Source organism: Oryzias melastigma, linkage group LG23 (genome assembly GCF_002922805.2).
Source record: "Oryzias melastigma strain HK-1 linkage group LG23, ASM292280v2, whole genome shotgun sequence".
In the NCBI taxonomy this organism is placed as follows: Eukaryota; Metazoa; Chordata; class Actinopteri; order Beloniformes; family Adrianichthyidae; genus Oryzias; species Oryzias melastigma.
The window spans coordinates 5,662,804-5,680,984 of NC_050534.1; the positions used below are offsets into that span (position 1 = coordinate 5,662,804).

An 18,181-nucleotide genomic window follows, 5' to 3' on the forward strand; every position below is an offset into this window, starting at 1 on the left:
TACATACACTTCTCCAAGGTGCCGATTTAAGAAGCGACAAGCATAAATGTTGTGCCGTATACACATTCAATATGGATGTAATGTATACCTGAATGTAATATGCAATACTTTTTATCAGAGTTGGGTGCTGCATTGTAAGTTACTGAGTTGCCTCAGAATCTCTTTTTTTGTGTGATAAAATTTCCAGGTGTTGGTCATTTTATTGCCTAACGGCAGCAATCACTCAATGTTTTTTTATGTTTTTATGCTTTCTTAGGTGCTTAGCATCGCTGAAGTTTGAATCCGCTTCAAAAGTTACATTACATGAGCCTTACTGGGCTAAAAAATGTCTCTTTGTCCCGGCATCGTTGTGAGACTGGTGTTCCGCATCACCTCATTCCTCATCAGCCTTAGAGAAGCGTGGGGAGGAAAGTGAATGCGAAGCTTTAAATTATCCTGCTCTGTCTCCATCTCTCCTCATTCTGTCAAACCTCTTCCTCCACATTCCTGTCAGCCTTTTCCACTTCAACCCTCTCAGGCTGCCTTTGTCTTTCAAGTCATTCCATCTTTCTCCTTTCTTTCACTATCCTTTGCCAGCCAGACTTATGAGGCTTTGGGGTAACACTGCAAGAGACAGGTTGTAATAATATGGTTATGATATGCTTGGACCTCATCTAGAGTCAGAGTTCCTTAGAGACAAAAAGAAATGTGAGGAGGCAGATAAAGACAAGCAGCGAGAGTAAAAGAAAGAGACAGACGGAGAATAATAAAAATAGACAGAGGAGACTGTGTGAGAAACAGATTCTATCCTGGGGGCTCTTACTGGACCATGAAGACAAGGGCCATGAAGACTCAATGTTTTAACTGGACCTACTTGTGCTCCCAGTGAGAAATGTCAGGCGTGGTAAACTCGCTGACCTTCCCAATATAAACAAAGCTAAAGGAATTAACTGTTTTTTTTTCGCTAACCGAGGAGACAAAAGAGTTGCTTTTAACTGAGGAAATATTCTACTGCTAAAATATTTTTTAAAATGATGGCCAAAACTAGTTCATGTAACCCAATGAGTTTTATTCTGTTATTGATAACAAATTGCATTATTATTTTGTTGTAATACGCTGGTGGAAGCCCCCAGTCAGAGGTCATAGTATAAACGCATAGACTAAATAATGATGGACGAATCAAGTGTGACGTCACCCGTAGAAAATACCTTAATGAAGCCAATTCAGTCACCATTTTTCCGCATTACGGACGTTGCCATTTGGAGCCAGACAACAATGATTGGTTTGAATTAGTTTGAGTCATGTTTCTATGGCAACTACTGTCATTAGTAAGCTTGTTGGAAGTCCACACCTCCTCCACTGAAAGAAAATTCAGTTTGAGGTGGGGCAGCGGGCATCACATGCTTCTACTGAGGCATCTGATTGGTCAGTTTATATATAGCAACAAATAAAGACAAAAAGTATAATAAATAGGATTAGCAAGACGATGTTAAAAAAAAGTATCAACGCAAAAATGGTTATTCTGACAAATAAAATGACTAAGTAATATCTGTTTATTTCTCAATAGAATTCTATGGGATTTTGGCCTCTTGGAGCCAGCAGGTACTTCCTGTTTGGAGCATAAGGGGGGAGGAGTCAAGCTATCCAGTGATATATATTTCTAAGTGTAAACCTAATGACTTAACGGATCGTTTTTTAGAATTATAGTTAAAACTTGACATATCCTTTGATCTCAGATGTTTTTGTCCTAAATGCCAAGTTACAAAAAGATAATTCAGGAGAAAATCCTCCATTTTGTTTACTTATTAGTCTGCTATATGCAATTCATTTTAAGTCAGAAATACTTTATGTATTACCACAGGGAAAGGTCGATTGACAGAGTTGATACTGATCATGCTGCACAGACAAACGTGTCGGTGAGCTCCGCCTACTTTGTTCCTCCATCTTTGCTGTTTTAGGCCTCAGTTGTGCAGAATGATTTGGCTACTGTCTATTCCTGACTCCATTTCTCTTAGTTTCACTGAGTTAAAAAAGATTATTGCAGAAATACTGATGTTTTTTAGGAGTATAGTTTTAAAACCAGGTTGAAGCACTGTTCAAAAGTTTCAATCCCAATTTTTATGTTTGTTCGAACATTGGCACAATTCATCTTCTTTTAAACATGTTTTCCGTGTTTTTTCCTGAATGGTGTGTTTTTTTATAGTTTTTGCACAGCTTTCTTTACAGACTGATGTTAATGGAGCAGCCTTGTTTGCAATAAGCATCTGAAGTGGTAGTAGTTAAAGGGTAACCAAACAGGGAAATTGGGTACAGTGAGATCCAGACTACATAATTAGGCAGTTGCATGAAGGGTGTTCTCTAAGCACCCACACGCACTCTTTGGGAATTGAACCCTGATTTACCAAGTGCAGTCCTGCACTTACCCAACTGAGCTATCCAGCCACACTGCATGATCAAATGACACATTTAATTACATTGATGTAACAAAGTGGTGAGAGCTTTAATGTTCCTTAATGACTAAAGTTGATTTAGGATGCCATAGCACAAAGGTTTTGTCCCACATCAAAGATAAACAACCCAAACTCAGAGCTTTTAATTTAAATTCTTAATTTTTAAGAGGCCCTTTCTTGTTGCCATCATTGAAACTATTTTGCTGAGAAATATCAACGTCAGTGTTTTCTGTTTCTGTATTTTGTTATGCTTTTGGTGATGCAATAGAGAAAATACAATTTAAGATCTGTGTCCCCATTCTTAATACAGATGGAATGAACTGCATGAACAAGGACCACGGCTGTGCTCATATCTGCAGAGAGGCTCCAGGCAAAGGTGGCGTAACATGCGAGTGCCGACCCGGCTTTGAACTTGCCAAGAACCAGAAAGACTGTACATGTATGTATGCTGATGCAATCTCCAGTCTGACAAGTGCACACAAAAGGAATTCATTTCTCTTTCTTCTCTTTGCCATTTTTGTAGCAGTAAGACTTGTCTTGATTTGTAGAGAGTCTGATTTGAATTAATGCTAACAGTTGTTTGGAATGTGTACCCCACAAGAGTTCATTAATAACCTAAATTCAAACTTGTGCATTCTTAAGCAACAAGGTTCAAATAATACTTAATGTAGTCTAATGGTTAAGCAAGGCAAATATATGTTTGGTGTTCCAACACATTCTCACTCCCCACTCGTCACATAATGACGTTTGGTTAAGGATCTCTTCGTGTCAAAAAATTGACGTTTTGGGTGTCCCCAACTCGTTGCTTTTTAACATACTGGCTGTTCCCATTACATCACGGGTCCCAAACCTCTGGGCCGTGAACTGGAATTGGTCCAGTGTTGGGACACGGAGTTCTCCGGTACCCTAACCCAGTACCAGTACCTTAACTCAGTACCAGTTTGCGTCCAGCAACGTGTCCAAGCCCAGTTTGCATCCAGTACTGTGTCTGGTGCCAGGTAATGGTTAGGGTACTGGTATTGGGTTTGGGTACTAGTACTGGACGCATCCCGAGGACCAGTCTGAGTCTTGTGAACCTTTGATTTTACGAACAGCCAGCACATCAAAAAACAATGAATTGAGGACATCAAAAAGTGACACATAGGGGTCCCTAACCAAACATAAATATGAGACAAGTTGGGGAGTAAGAATGTGTTGGATGTTCGTATAAATTTGTAAGACGTAGGACACACGTTGACACTGTTCAGGTCTTTGCACTGCATTTATTTGAAAGCCTTCAGACTAGCTTACCCAGCGACACAACAACACCCTAATCCAGATCTACAATCTTTTTTTGCACAGTTCATACAAGATGTAAAAATCTGCTTGGAAGCAATTATATCTGCTGTTTCAGATTCAGAAAACTTTTAGTCTCAGAGGTCAATTGATTTGCAGCATTTCGAGTGCAGTTTCACACACACAAACACATTAATGTTTCAGACCATCATAGTTTAAAATAATTACTCCTTGGCTCCACTACGCAGCAATGTCACATAATTCACAATTTTACCTATATTCAACAATGTAATTGCTGAGGACACAAAAGACTGCAAAAAAATATTGGTTTACCGTGTAGGAGCATAAAAGAGCATCAAAACAAAGTCAGGAGGCAGAGGATGCTGGGGCTGTCCCAGGATGCTCTTGGCTTTCTTCCACACTTGTTCCTTCCACAGAGAGTGAAGGTCCCTCGGTCTAACATCAATTATTTTAGAGCATGTTTTGACAATGAGCGAAACGTTAAAATGCTCTGAATAAAAGAGCAGTAAAAACTATTACGAATGATTTGATTTACATTACATTTATTTGTTTGTCCCACATGTGTTATCTTACCAGTAACATGTTCTCCAAACCTTTTACTCTACACAAGGGATATAAGACATCTTATATAGATCTAGGATAACAAAACAAAATATGAAGCACAAAATGTCACTTTTTTGTACCAGTCTGAAGCAGAATCCTCCATTCCAAACATTTCCCCATTTTCTGCAATGAGTTGGGCAAATATCAGGGAATACGTGAAATCACCTGCACACCCTGTACGTGTAGCATTGTGTGCAGTTTGTAAAGAGCCAGTGTGCGCACCCTTATAATGACTGGAGTTCACAAAGGACACCTGTACGTCATAAGTGTGTGTAACCTACATTATCCTTACCAGTATTTCAGTATACACTTGCCACACTTGTACGTTACATTTTCAAGAGAGCTGCAGTTAAGATGCCGCCCCTCCTCTCTGCAACCCTTTATGGGCTCAGACCACCCAAAAACCCACAACACCCATATGGGGTTGACTAAGTAACTGCAACTCTTCGACCGTTGACGCAATTAATGTAGCTCCAACAGCTCTCAGCAGGGATGTCCAAAGTCAGTCCTCAAGGGCTGGTATCCTACATGTTTTCCAACCAACCTGCCATTGAAGCTCTTTATTGGTCAGACAGATAAGGAAGGGTTTCTGGAAAACCAGCAGGACGCCGTCCCTCAAGGACTGACCTTGGACACCTGTGTTGGAGGGTGCTTTTCAGACCTTGACAGCTACTTTCCTGACAGCTGTGAGTTGATTCACAAGATTTCATGTAGCCATAAACCAACAGTTAAGGGTGCTTGACTTAAGCAGGCAAAGGGAGTTTTCTTTACTGTCGTTGCACGTAAAATGCAATTATTATTGCTTCTGAAAAGGCTGCAACAAGAAGGCCCTTGGGTATTCTATGGACATTCCAACTTTCTCCCACAGTCCACAAACATGCATCACAGGTTGATTAATGATTGTGAAATTATATGAATGTGCATGTGTTTGGTTGTGTGGCACTGCCACAGACTGGCCTCTTGTCCAGAGTGTGCCCTGCCTTCCTGCGGTAACACTTTGCTAACAGTAGTTAATGCTTTAATAAGCGTTATTTAAATATTAAATAACTTTAACAGACACTTACATCCATCACTAAGGCTATGTCCAAATTCCTTCACTACTCACTATATAGTGCACTGTATAGTGTGCTCGCCATTTTGTACTGCTGTCCAAATCTACAATTGCAAACTCGAGTGCCCTAGAAACACATACGTGCACTTCTGTTTGTTCATGTCCGTTGCAGGAAATTTTTGGAGGATCCAGACAGAACTGGAGGACAGAGCTGCTAGACTTTCAGCAGAGACCAGAAAGTTCAATAACAGTGTTGATTTGGAGACAGCGAAGTTGTCAGTCACACTGACTACACTGTCATCCTGATGCTAATGAGCTGAAGATACACAGACCGCTTTAATGTCAGACAATATTTTGACAGAGCGGATTTTAAGATGTCCCAGGAAAATACAACATAAATACTGTATACATAAAATACACATTACAGAGCCGGTGTTGTGTAGAGCCCCCACCACCCCACCCCCACACACTAATTTTTTACTGTCAGTAACCTAATGGTAGGAATCCAAAACATTTAATTTAAAAATTAATCAAAAGGAGGCAAAGTTAGGAAGAGATGACAGAATATAAACATTTTAATTGATGGTGTAAAAATACCAAAGGTAGACAAGAAAAATTTAATGAAAATCAACAAAGGAGTTACTTATAAAAAGTTTTGTTGAATTAAAAGAAAAAGCAATTTAGCTGTTTTATTTTATGTTTTAAATGTATTGTGACTTCCTCTTTGATTGGATTTAGCATCATATCATTTCTATAAAATGATATTTCTCTAAAATAAAACACGTCTGGTTTTTCTATCTAAATGCAGTCAATTACCAGTGACATGTCAACATTGTCACCATCTTTACATTGTTTGCCTTTTTAACCACTACTAATGTGTCACTCTTTAGGAAACATTGAACTACTATTGTAAAATCTAAATGATCTTCATCACAACATGAATGTTTTGATATTTTTTAGCTAAAACAATTAACCTACCATAGACAAAAAATGGTTAACAACTATCAAATATTGAGCCGTCACTATTGTCACTAATGTGTTTTTATGTCTTTAGTGACGTGTCACTATGGAAATGGTGGCTGTCAACACACATGTGATGACACAGACACGGGGCCAGTGTGTGGCTGCCACCAAAAGTACGCACTTCACTCAGACAGCAAGACCTGCATCGGTGAGTGTTTGAGCCCTAAATCATGCAAACTTAAGTTTGACAACATGCTGACTATAATCAGGGATGAAAACAAGTGTTTCACTTACAGGGGGGTATGTCGGGAATATTCCCTGGCATTCTTTCTATCTCACAGTTTGTGTTAAAACTGTATCTTTTTAAAGCCTTACCCCGGGCTCCCGCGGCAAGCACTATGGTTCTGATGCGAGCGCCGCAGTCTTTACATCACTTTAAAAATGCAAGAGGAAATCCCAATGCAGATGATTACGTTCGATCTCTGCGGTCTGGCCTCTGCAGCGCTGCAAATCTGTTTCTTTGGGTTAAAATTTTCACCGAGCGCTGAAGCTGAACAACAGCGATTAAGAGGGGATTACTGAACATCCTTTATCATCGCGTGAACCAACGTCAGATCAGAGTTTTGTAAGGTTGACAGCAGAGCCCCCGCTTCCGCATCGCACTTGAAATGTGACGCTAGCCGTGTGAGCCCGGGGTTAGTCACATGCACCTGTACAGGGGCTTGATCCGAACAAGTACTACAAGTTTTTTGGGTCTGCGGAGGGTCATAGAATGGGGCATCTAAGGGTATGTCTTGGAATTCCCTTGAGGTCCGTGCAGCCACCTCAAGCGAAATCATGAAAATGGAACATGCAGTTTTTGTGCGTGTTGTAAGTGTACCGAGAACCGTGTGTAATCTAAATCACAAGCACTTTTGTCGTACAAGGGATGGTCATTAATAAGATGCACGTACTGGCTCCTTGTTGACCATGCACAAATGCTGTTCTCATAGCGTGTGCACATGATATGTAAGTCCTCATAGGTTGCCCACACAAATTACACTTTGATTCTCTAATTTCCTCATTTCTAACGGCGGGTTCACTCCACAAGCGGAATAGAGGCCTCTTCCATTTGATGCCCTTGTTAACCCATGGTGCAGTTCACACCATATGTTAACACCACGGTCCTCCGCTGCAATTGTTCCGGCGTCTGTTCTGTTTTATGCTCGAGCGATCCGCGTTAATCTTGGCAAGAAGTTACGCCAAGACACACGAGAAAACCCCGGTCAGTTTTCAAAATATAACAGATTTTTCACAACAAAATACCGCTATTGACATGTGATCATATCTTCTTTGTGCCTAAAAAATGTGCTAACTTCCGCTTTCAACAAGTACATGTGAGAGGGCATTTCTATCCAGAATTTGCCGGTTTCATTTATTGTAATGTGCTTGTATATTTTCGTTCTATAGGCTCACTGGCCTTGATATTTTGACCCTCCGCGCCCCGTACAGGTTTGCCCATTTTTCCACCCATAAGGGCGGTTGTGACTAAGGCTTTACCTTTCTCTAGCAGTGTGTTTTCTCATACTTGTCTTACTTGACGCCTATTGATGCTAATGTGTCAAAAGGCTCAAAAATTACCTTAATTTCTCATCTACTTGAAAGCAAAAATAAAGTGTTTTTTTAAGATAAATGCATGCATTAGGGAGTTAACAATTAAAATGAAAATAGTCCCTCTTTGGTGGGACTGGAGCTGTATAGCTTTCTGAAGGGATTGTGTCTTTTAAAGTTTGTCGGCTGACAATGTGTTACTGTAACTATTAATGAGCTATATGGGTGATTTCAATTCAAATGCTGACAGAGAGTTATCTTCATTGGAAATATACATTCATCATGACAAGTGAGGTGACTCCAACCTGTCAGCTAAAACATCCATCAGCATCTTTCCTTCAGCGTCAAACATATCAATGACTTCTAATCAGTAGAAGCTGTTGAAATCTTTTCCCTCTTTTGGCTGATGTACATTGGTAGAGCCTTTCATAAACTGGGTCTATATGATTTGTTAGATATAAAGTGCTACTCTGTAAAAAATGAAACATTTGCTCAATTAACCAAAGCTCCGTAATTTGTTACATTTAAAAATATTTGCTTTTATGAAGTTGAATTTGCATGTTGAAAAAACCATCAACTCAAAATTTTAATTTGATTGAAGCTAATAATTTTAAATGTAACAAATGACAGAACTTTTGTTAATTGATACAACTAGTGCTGGGCGATATAGAAAAATTGTGTATCGCGATATAAATCATTTTATATCCCAATAACGATATATATCAAGATATACCACAATAAAGTACATTTTCACTTATTCTCTGAAAAAAAAAGACAAAAATATCTTTATTTTTTAAATTAACACATAACTAAATCATCACAAATGAGAAAAACATTTTTTTTTTAAGTGCAGAAATGTTTCAAGTTTTTTAGTAGAGAAATACATGTTTGCACAAAAGCTCCGTACTAAAAATGAACAATTAAAAGCGCTAGAAATGATAAGAGAAATCGCATGATTTGACACTTTTCTGTCGCCCACACGATAGGCACTAGATAGAACGTTTCACTTTTTTCACTGTAGACCTTATATTTTAAATAAGGTTGACAAAGTTTTAGAAATAGTTTCTTTTAAGCAAATTCTTCAAATTTTCTTTTAAAAAAAAGGTAATTAGTGATATTGTAAATTGGAGAATACCCATGTGACCCCCTGGTTTCTGTGTTTTTTAGTGCAACCAAAAGCTGAACAAAGAGGTGTCGTCATGTTGGTACTAGATTGTGTTATTCTCAGTAAATTCTTGCTTTTTAAAAAAAAAATAGCTGAAAACATTTGAATTTTAATTGACAGATTGCTTTAGATAATTTCTAATTGGTTTTATAGAATTTAAATGAAACAGTTTTTTCTAGAAAGAAGGTGTCAGTGGTCAAAGCTTTGTGTGAATTGTAAATCACGTAAAGGGAAGTCTACTTTTATTTTTACAGCATGTGTTGGTTTTGTCAAAAATACTAATCGGTTGCAGAAAACTAAAGTATTTGTGGTTATTATGATACAAAGGTTGACATTCGATACCTACGGTTTCCCAGATTTGGAGAGTTTCGTAGGACAAAAACAACTAAGGCTCAACCGGAGTCTTATGAGTCATTTAGCTTATTTTCCTTTGCTTTTTCAAAACGAAGAATGATGTTCATAGCTGATCACTGAAGCAGAAATCCCTCAAGCAGCCACCTCCAAAGTTCAGAACTCTGAATCAGGATTTGTTATTCCTTCCCTGCAGTCAGACGTTTCGAGCTGGGAGCACGGCAGTTCATCACACAGCTTTCCAATTAATAAGCTGCTTCAGTCCATGTGACTTCTGTTTACAAGTTCTGCTTAATTTGTACATTTGTAAACCCTAATGAACCAAATAAAAAAGTAAACTTTTCCATGTGTTTTCAACCAAACCAAACAAACCTACACTCAAGATTATAACCACCTGCCCGGCCGGAAGCGCCACTTTTCCCACTGAAAAATCTGAAATTGGTGCCAAACTTCAATGTACTGCTCACTGTCCCCCACCCCGTTGACCGGAACATATGGCTGCACGGTGCCAGGTTTTGACTGCCGCTAACCCCTTTTCTTTGTAGCTGCTTTGAAGAGGGGGAGCACGCCGTCGGTGGGAAAGCTACCGCATGGAAGCAGAATGAAAGCAGGAACCCTCCCTTACCTCCTTTCCTCAGTGTCTTCTATCCTCCTTCACTGTTTCTCCATATTTTGATAAGAGAACGGATCTCTCTGTCTGTATCTTCAGTTTTAACCCTTTTCTCTACACAGACTACTTCTTTCTCCTATTACTTTCTTTCTGGTGATAGTACCTGATTGCCTGTCTTGTCTGAACATCCAAAGCCAAATCAGGGGGAAATAGGGACTCAAGAAAAAAAAAGAAAGAAACAACTCTTGTTTGAGGGGTTAAAGAGCTTGTGTAGGCTCTGTGGTAAACATGGACATCTCAATTGCAGCCTGATCTTAATTAAAGCAGAGAAATACAAAACGTAGCCTCCCCCGTCAAATTCTTTCACTGTTTTCTTCATTCTCCAGCTTGACACGAGTTCTGAAAAACCATACTTCATTCCATTCATCATCTTAACGTTGTTGTCCCATGCTAATCGACAGCCACCCCAGCATATGCATACTCACATGGACCTCTTTCACTAATCTTTGTTTGTGTCTCGTTAACCGCACTGGAGAACCTGCTTTGCTTCTGGATTTTTTTTAATTATCATTTTATCCTTTGCTGCTAAAGTATATTTTATTGTTGGTGTTGTTTGTTTTTCCTTTCAGTGCACTGGTTTTACCAATCTTTCGATAGCACTAGTGTTCAGAGGTTAAACTCTAAAACGGCCTCTTCTTTTGGACCGTCTGTCACCTTCTAGACCAGGGGTCTCAAGCTGGCATTTGCGGCCCCCCAAGTCAATATTTTGTGCCCCCCACCTGAACATGAGAGTTCAATGTCTACTAAGCAATATCGTCCATTCTTCTTTGATGATAGCTTTGTATTTGCTTGTTTTGTGCTTAAAACTTTGCGTTGGATCTGGTCGTCAGGAAAGTCCTTAGCAACAGTTGCAAGCCCCGTTAGCTGCTGTCGTTTCACAGGAAATGTAGAAGATATTGCTTAGTAGTACATAGACATGAACAAATGTTCTAAACATTTGTCAGTAGACATAGACAATGGACCAAAGATATGGAACCCTAGAGTCTACCTTCAGTGGCCCCAAGGTAAATTGAGTTTGAGAACCCTGTTCTAGACCCTCTAAGAATAAATGGCCTGGGCTTCCCTCCTCCCACACCTTCTCTACGTTTGAGCTCCCTCTCTGACCATTTTTTTTCACACACTCCCACCAAGTAAACTCTCAAAAGCGCGCACACCCTTTTTATTCAACACTCCCGTATTCACCCGAAAGGCTTCCATTCATGCCAGAGGGTGCTTCCACGTACTCCAGCTTGTCCATCATTCTCTAGAGAGGGAAGAAAATGGTAACAAGGTGGAATTAGGCGGGCACTAATTGTGCTCAAATCTACCCCCACCTATGCCACTTCAGAAGACATCAAAGGCCTGTAGTTTTTTTGTCATAAAAAAAGATACTCATTCAGGCCCTAATGACTAAGACTTTGTGAAAGGATGGCCTTGTCTCCCAACCCCATCATCAAATGTAGCCCCATCCATGCATGTCACTCTAACCGCCATCTGATTTACCCCCCAAACCCAATGCAACCTGCCTCCGTTTCCCCTTCCACCCCCGCTCCTGAGCTTTTTAGAGATGTGGTTTTCCCACTGTTAAAGCCAGCTGTGATGTGTTCCATAGACAAACAGGCAACCAGCACTGCCCCCAGACGACTAGCCAGTCTTTTCTTTCTTTGAATCTCTGTGCATGCCCTCCTTCCACTCTTCCTTCAAAGCCCGTTTCTAAGTGTTAGCAGCCTCCTACATGTTTCTCCTCCCATTGTGGGAGACGATGGAACTGACTGCCTTTTGTCTTCAAACTTTCTTTCTTTCTTTGTCTATTCTCTTTTCTTATTCTCTCGATTATCTTGCCACTTTTATAGTTCCTTGAGAGGCTTCTCCTTGCTCCCCGTAGATCCTTCTTTCTTGTTAAAATCATCCAATTTTCTCTGCTCGTTCTTTACCCACAATTAAAGCAGCTTGTTTTGTAAATGTACCCTTCTCGTTTTTTTATTTTTTTTCTCAAATGGGAGGGACCTCATTTTCTGAACGAGTGTGGCTGTTTGATATGGAAAACATAGAGTCCACCACCAACAGTCATAATTCATTTTACCATGCCATTCCTGAACCTTTGAACCCCTTAGTACCCCTTCTTTTCCTCCCCACCTCTTTGCCTACCTGCTTCATTTTGTAAGCTACCCACTGATGCTGATCGATTGATTCATTTTAATTTTGATTTGCTCGGTACTTTTGTCATTGTTTGGGGGATTAACACTAACAGGGATTTTGGCACCTCCTCATCGCTTCTTGCTTCTTGGCTTTGGCTTTTTTTTTGCTCAAACGCCAAGATGGGGCTGAAAGTCTGGTCATTTGGGCTTCTCATTAACCTGCTGCTCACTGTTTGTCCCCTTGTCACTTGTGTTTTAGAGAAAGATGAGGCTGCAATTGAGAGCTCTGAGTTCAATGCCACGTCAGTAGCTGATGTGGACAAGCGGGTGAAACGGCGGCTACTTATGGGTAACTCTTTTCTTCCTCTTTCTATGTGTTGCCATGCCGCTTGTGCTTGTACCCCCTACTCTACATCTCTTCATTCCTTCTTGTTCTTTGTCCTCTATCTTTCTTGTATTAACTTTTTTTTTATGTTAATCTTTGGTGTCCACTGTGTCAACCCCAACAGTCAGAGGTCAAAACTGCATCTGAGTTGCTAAATGCTGAGATGCTAAACGTAGGATTTCCCAAACTTCCACATGTAAACACGTCCAAACCTTAAACCGCTCATGCACGCGAAGCATGCACACCTGACAGAAAACAAATGATGAATTGTATATCTGCTGAGGTTTTTTGTTTGGCTTACTGTCATCTACTGCAGAATGTAACTGCACTACATTCACTTGTAAAAGCACCGTTGTTTTCTGAGTTTGTGGATCTGTACCCATGCTGTCGTCTCCACTGTCTGCATCACTGCCCGTCATCATGTGACTCGAGAAGTTTGACAAATAAAGGCTACTGTGGGTGAGCCAGAAGAGCTAGGGTAGCACAAGTTGAATCTCAATTAAAATTCCATTAAAACTAAATGCTTCAAATTAACTAAAATGATCATTTGTTGGGTTTTTAGTTTGGAATAGTTCATGAAAAAGGATTCTTATTTATCTAACCAACTATTCAATGTGTGCTTTTTTAGGTGCTTATTTCAAAGTAAAACACTATTTAGATTATTACAATTCTTTAAATTTAGACAAAGACTTGCATTAAAATTGTTCCATGCCCGTGCGTTTTTGTGGGTTTGTAATATGACAATCTGGCAGTGTTCTCTTTTTTCTAATCGTTCCACTATTTTCACAGACATAAACATAGATGCAAAGGCTCTGGGGTAAAAAACATCAAGTCATTTTGCTGTTTAGTCTCCAACCTCTAAAGGTGCATTTACTCCAAAAGCAATTTGCGTGTCCGGCCCCTCTTTCATTGCGCGGCGAATTCGCCTTTCAAAAAATGTGTTCCTGAGCTTGACACCGCGGCTGCATGTGGGTGGAGCTAGCAGCCAATCTTTTAAGGCTGACATGGAGTGATGTCTATGTATATGTCACTTACAAAGTATGGAAGTTGAGAGCGTTTTGTTGAGAGATGTTTATTTATTGTGAATAGTTCTATAAAAACATTGGTAATCACGTTTGGTTTATGAGATTATTTGAATATCAGGAACTCACCCCAAAGCAACCTGTTAAAGTTAAGATGTTTCAATTTTGTCTGTGCCGCCTAATTCGCCCCGTGCCGCGGGACTTCAGATCGCCTCAATTCGCCTTGGTGCCATTGTCTTAACATTAAAACTGACTGGCTCCGCCACCCGAATTGCACTTGGTGTGAATGCACCTCAAAGGGGAACATTGAATTTCAAAGCAGTAACCAAAGTAAAACTGGAGTGAAATATGTTCAGAGATAAACCAACGTCTAAATGTTTGTCAATTTAAGAATACATTCAAAGAAATGATCTTTACATCAATCCATCTTTACTCAGTGGATGTCCTGGGGCTGCTGTTGATGTCATAGCCCCATGATGATTATAATGAATGCCTGGGTATTTATTTATTACTTATTAAATATGATATGATAATGACATAGTGAATTTTTGTTGTCAAAGATCAAGCAGTACAAGGGAGTAGGCTACAAACATGAGTGAAATATTGGATCAATTAACTAAAATTCTGTAATTTGTTGCATTTAAAATGATTAATTTTCATCTAATTAAAATTTTGAGTTGATGGTTTACTCAACTTTAATTTAAATTCAACTTCATAAAAACAAATACTTTTAAACAAGATTTGTTAAGTGATCCAATGTTTTATTTTATGACTATCAGTGAGTGTGTAAATGTATCTATAGTTTTTTTCATAATATGCTCTAAATAAATTAACTAAACTATTATAACTGCACATGTTTCACATTCTGGATTTAACGATTCAGCAATTAAAACATGTGTTATTCTTGTATTTCCTTACTGATTGAAGTCTTCTGTAAACCCTGCTCTATATCCTTGTGTCTCGATGCCATGAAAGGCTTTCCTGTTGGAGATCAGGAGTGTCAAACTCAATTGCAGTGGGCCAAAGTCCAAAAAACACTTTAGTTTGCGGGCCAAACAGGATTAAAATTTATTGAAAACACTAAAACGGAACCTTTAACACCTAAACGTTTTAACATAAATATGATAAAAAGCAGACAGGAATATTATTCTGGAATAAATCAATTTAAACTTCAAATAACTTATACTATTCTCTTCAAGTAAAAAATAAAGTAATATATATACTGTATATATATTACTTTACTCTTCTTTTCTTTTCGGCTTTTCCCTTCACAGCGAATCAGCTTCCTCCATCTAACCCTGTCTTCTGTGTCCTCTACTCCAACACCAGCTACCTTCATGTCTTTGTTCACTGCGTCGATAACATCCTCTATTTCTTTGCTTCTATGCCATTTTATATAAAAAAATTAAAACTTTAAATATCCCAGAAGATTTTGCTCTCCATTAAAAACATAATATGTCAAAATTGTGCAAATTCAAAATATAAACCTACTGTATAACAAAACAAAACAACAACAAAAAAAGGATTTATGAATTAAATGTGTTTTTCAGCAAAAACAAATCATTTGGTTTGAGGTTAACTACTGTGGCCCTGAAGGTTAGATCACATGAACAAATTCATCAAGACAAGACATTATGAAGATCTCGATACCAATTAAAAATCAAAACAAAATTCAACAAACCAAAATGATCTTTTTTTTTTAAGTTTCAGCTTTGTAAAGCATTTTAAAGCCCTACTCCAACTATATTTGATCTGTTTTCAAAGCGTTTTTTCATTATGATTAATTTCATTACGTTTTAAGCCAAAATCTAAAAACTTGTTGTCTTCCTGGACATAGTTTCTGCATAGTGACAGGAGTTCATTAGAAATTCACCTGTGAGTTGTGGACGGGACTGATGGTGTGAAGTAACCCTCACACTGATATCTCATTAAATCTTTGTTTACTCGCTCTCCCGGTAGTTCACAGCTCCTCACACCCCCAAGCTAACACCACAGTGCAACAAAAATGGTGATCACTATCGAAGCTACCCAGCCGAACAGTTTTGATCCAGATTCCAGCTCAGACGAGCAAAACAAAGACGTTCAAGGATCTATTTGTCTACAAGTGGATGCTTCAAAATGGGGCGGGGCAGGGAGACTTAGGCTCCACCCATTTCATTTCTGTCACAAATTTCAGCTTTTTCAAACTGCACATTTTTATTAATTCTTGTACACCATATAAAATATAAATATAGTAGTTTATCATTATTGTAGAACTTTGTTTCAAATGAAGAGCTTTATGTTTAGTTTGTAAGTTAAAAATTTTCAAGTCTTAATGCTGATATTGACAGCAAATAAAAATGAAAGAGAGCTGGTGGACCTAAGAAAAAAGTTAGGTTGACTAGTGCAACCAGTGCAAAAATGTAGTTTAGAGCCCTGTTGACGTTTGGTGAAGGACCCCTCCGCGTCACTTTTTGACATTTGAGTGTCCCCAACTCGTCACTTATTGACGTGCTGGCTGTTCCCATTAAATCATGGATCCCCTACCTTCGGGACGCGAACCAGTATTGGTCCAGCACCGCGACATGTAGCGCACAGGTACCTAAACCCAGTACCGGTACCCTAACCCGACACCAGACCAGGTGCGGTACTAGACGCAAACCAGTAACAGGTTAAGGTTAGGGAACCAGTACTGGACGTTTCCCGAGGACCAGTGCGTCTCTTGTACTGCATATTGTACTGCATCTGGTACCACGTCCCGAGAGTTGCTGACCCTTGATTTTACGAACAGCCAACACGTTAAAAAATGACAATATGTAACGACTTGGGGATGAGAATGTCTTGTTTTTGTCTGAGCATCAAGTTAGTTTGTTTGGTGAGAGGTCCTGTGCTGAGATTCTCAGGATGGACTCCTGGAGCTCATCAGTGACACCGGTCCAGTGTGCTGTTTTGTTAGGCCCAATCCAAATTCTTCCCTTCTCCCTAGCACTTGTCCCTTCCCCTCCGTTTGAAGGTGCAAGTGTGTCCAGGAAATGTACTTTTTAAATCCCAAAACACTGCAACTTAATCAGTTTCATCAGAACCTGCACAGCTGGAGCTCCCACATCCACAGCTAACAGATTGAAATCGCCTGGCCCTTTAGTGACTTTTAAAAAATAAAAAATAATTTTTTGTTACTTCACAGTTTGCATCAGAAATGTTTATAATTGATGTTTTGTCATCGTGCCATCTTAGATTAAATTATTTAATTACAGCCACTCTACCTTCACAAGTGAGACACATGGGTTTACCAGCAATGTCGGTCAACATATATCCACATATCTAGTTAATACTCACACTAATATACATTGCAGAGTGGTATATTCTGCATCAACATTATATATTTAAAAAAAAAATCTAGAGTAAAAAAAATGTTGTGTCATAGAGTAGGGCACTAAAAAAATTGAAATTTAGAGTAATTGAGAAGTATAACACAAAAAACAAGTGGTTATTAAGAAAAAGTATCTTCATCGCTGGGATTTAGAGTTTTATTAGCATGACTACATGAGGTTAAATGAAAGTACCTGGAAAATAAATCTAAATTATAGTTTACTTAGATAATACATGTTGCTAAAATTAGAGGTAAAATTTGGAGCGGCAGTAACTGCAGATACAAAATATGTGTCTATGCAGATGTGAAAGACTTGTGAATGCTAGTAGTTGCTGGAAGTGGACATGGTGCACCCGTAACGTGCTGTGTCAGCACAGACAGCATCGCTGTGTTAGATTTGACACTCCTATCAGTTTATTTGTCTCCTCTGCTGCATAGCTCTGCTGGGCCTTCTGCACAGAAAGAAGAAAGTTTGCTAATGAAGACAGATAGGACTGCATTCGGATACCATGGATAATATACTATGGATGGGGCCAGTTTATTGAAGATGGAAGTTTTACTCATCAAATAAAAATGTGAAATTGTACTCAAAAGGTCTTGAGTAAATTTCGACATTTTGATGTGTGAGCAAACTACCAAAGACTACTTTATAAACCTTGTTTCTGAGTAGATCCGGATTGTTTTGAAGCTTTAATAACAAATCCATCCTAATTGCAATTTTCCTTGATGAAAAAGTGGGAAAATGGTAACTGCCCTGTTGTGGCAAATATATAGTAGTAGTGTAAAGGAGACCGTTGAAGGTTTTGAGTTTTTCAACAGTTATATTTTAGAGGGCCTTTAATATAATTGTCAAAAAAGATTATTGTTGTGCCACATATTGGGGCGTGGTTAGCATTCTTGCCTCATAGTGAGAAGGCCCGGTTCAAATCTCAGTTAAGACCTTTCTGTGTTTTTGCATGTTCTCCCTTAGTATCCATAGCACCTTTACCACTGCCCATAGTCTAAAAACATGCTTCATATGTAAAGTAGTGTTTCTAAATTGTACTTGTAGGTGGGAATTTGTTTATTTTCATGTGGTCCTGTGATGGACTCTACAGGCTGTTCGTCATAAAGCTAGGCTTCAACTACAACAAAACTATATATATATATATATATATATATATATATATATATATATATATATATATATA

At 38.9% G+C, this 18,181-nt stretch overlaps 1 protein-coding gene across 2 annotated transcripts in view; it reads left to right on the forward strand.

Moving 5' to 3' along the window:
• scube1 (signal peptide, CUB domain, EGF-like 1) overlaps positions 1–18,181 on the forward strand; it is a 78,453-nt gene that overhangs the window by 35,123 nt on the left and 25,149 nt on the right. Inside the window, exons 5-7 of one of the 2 annotated variants that reach the window (XM_024287143.2) lie at positions 2,740–2,868; positions 6,434–6,550; positions 12,495–12,584. In XM_024287143.2, coding sequence (XP_024142911.1) covers positions 2,740–2,868; positions 6,434–6,550; positions 12,495–12,584 — 336 coding nt within the window. The remainder of the gene's footprint in view (positions 1–2,739; positions 2,869–6,433; positions 6,551–12,494; positions 12,585–18,181) is intronic. The other variant, XM_036210171.1, reaches the window with a different exon arrangement.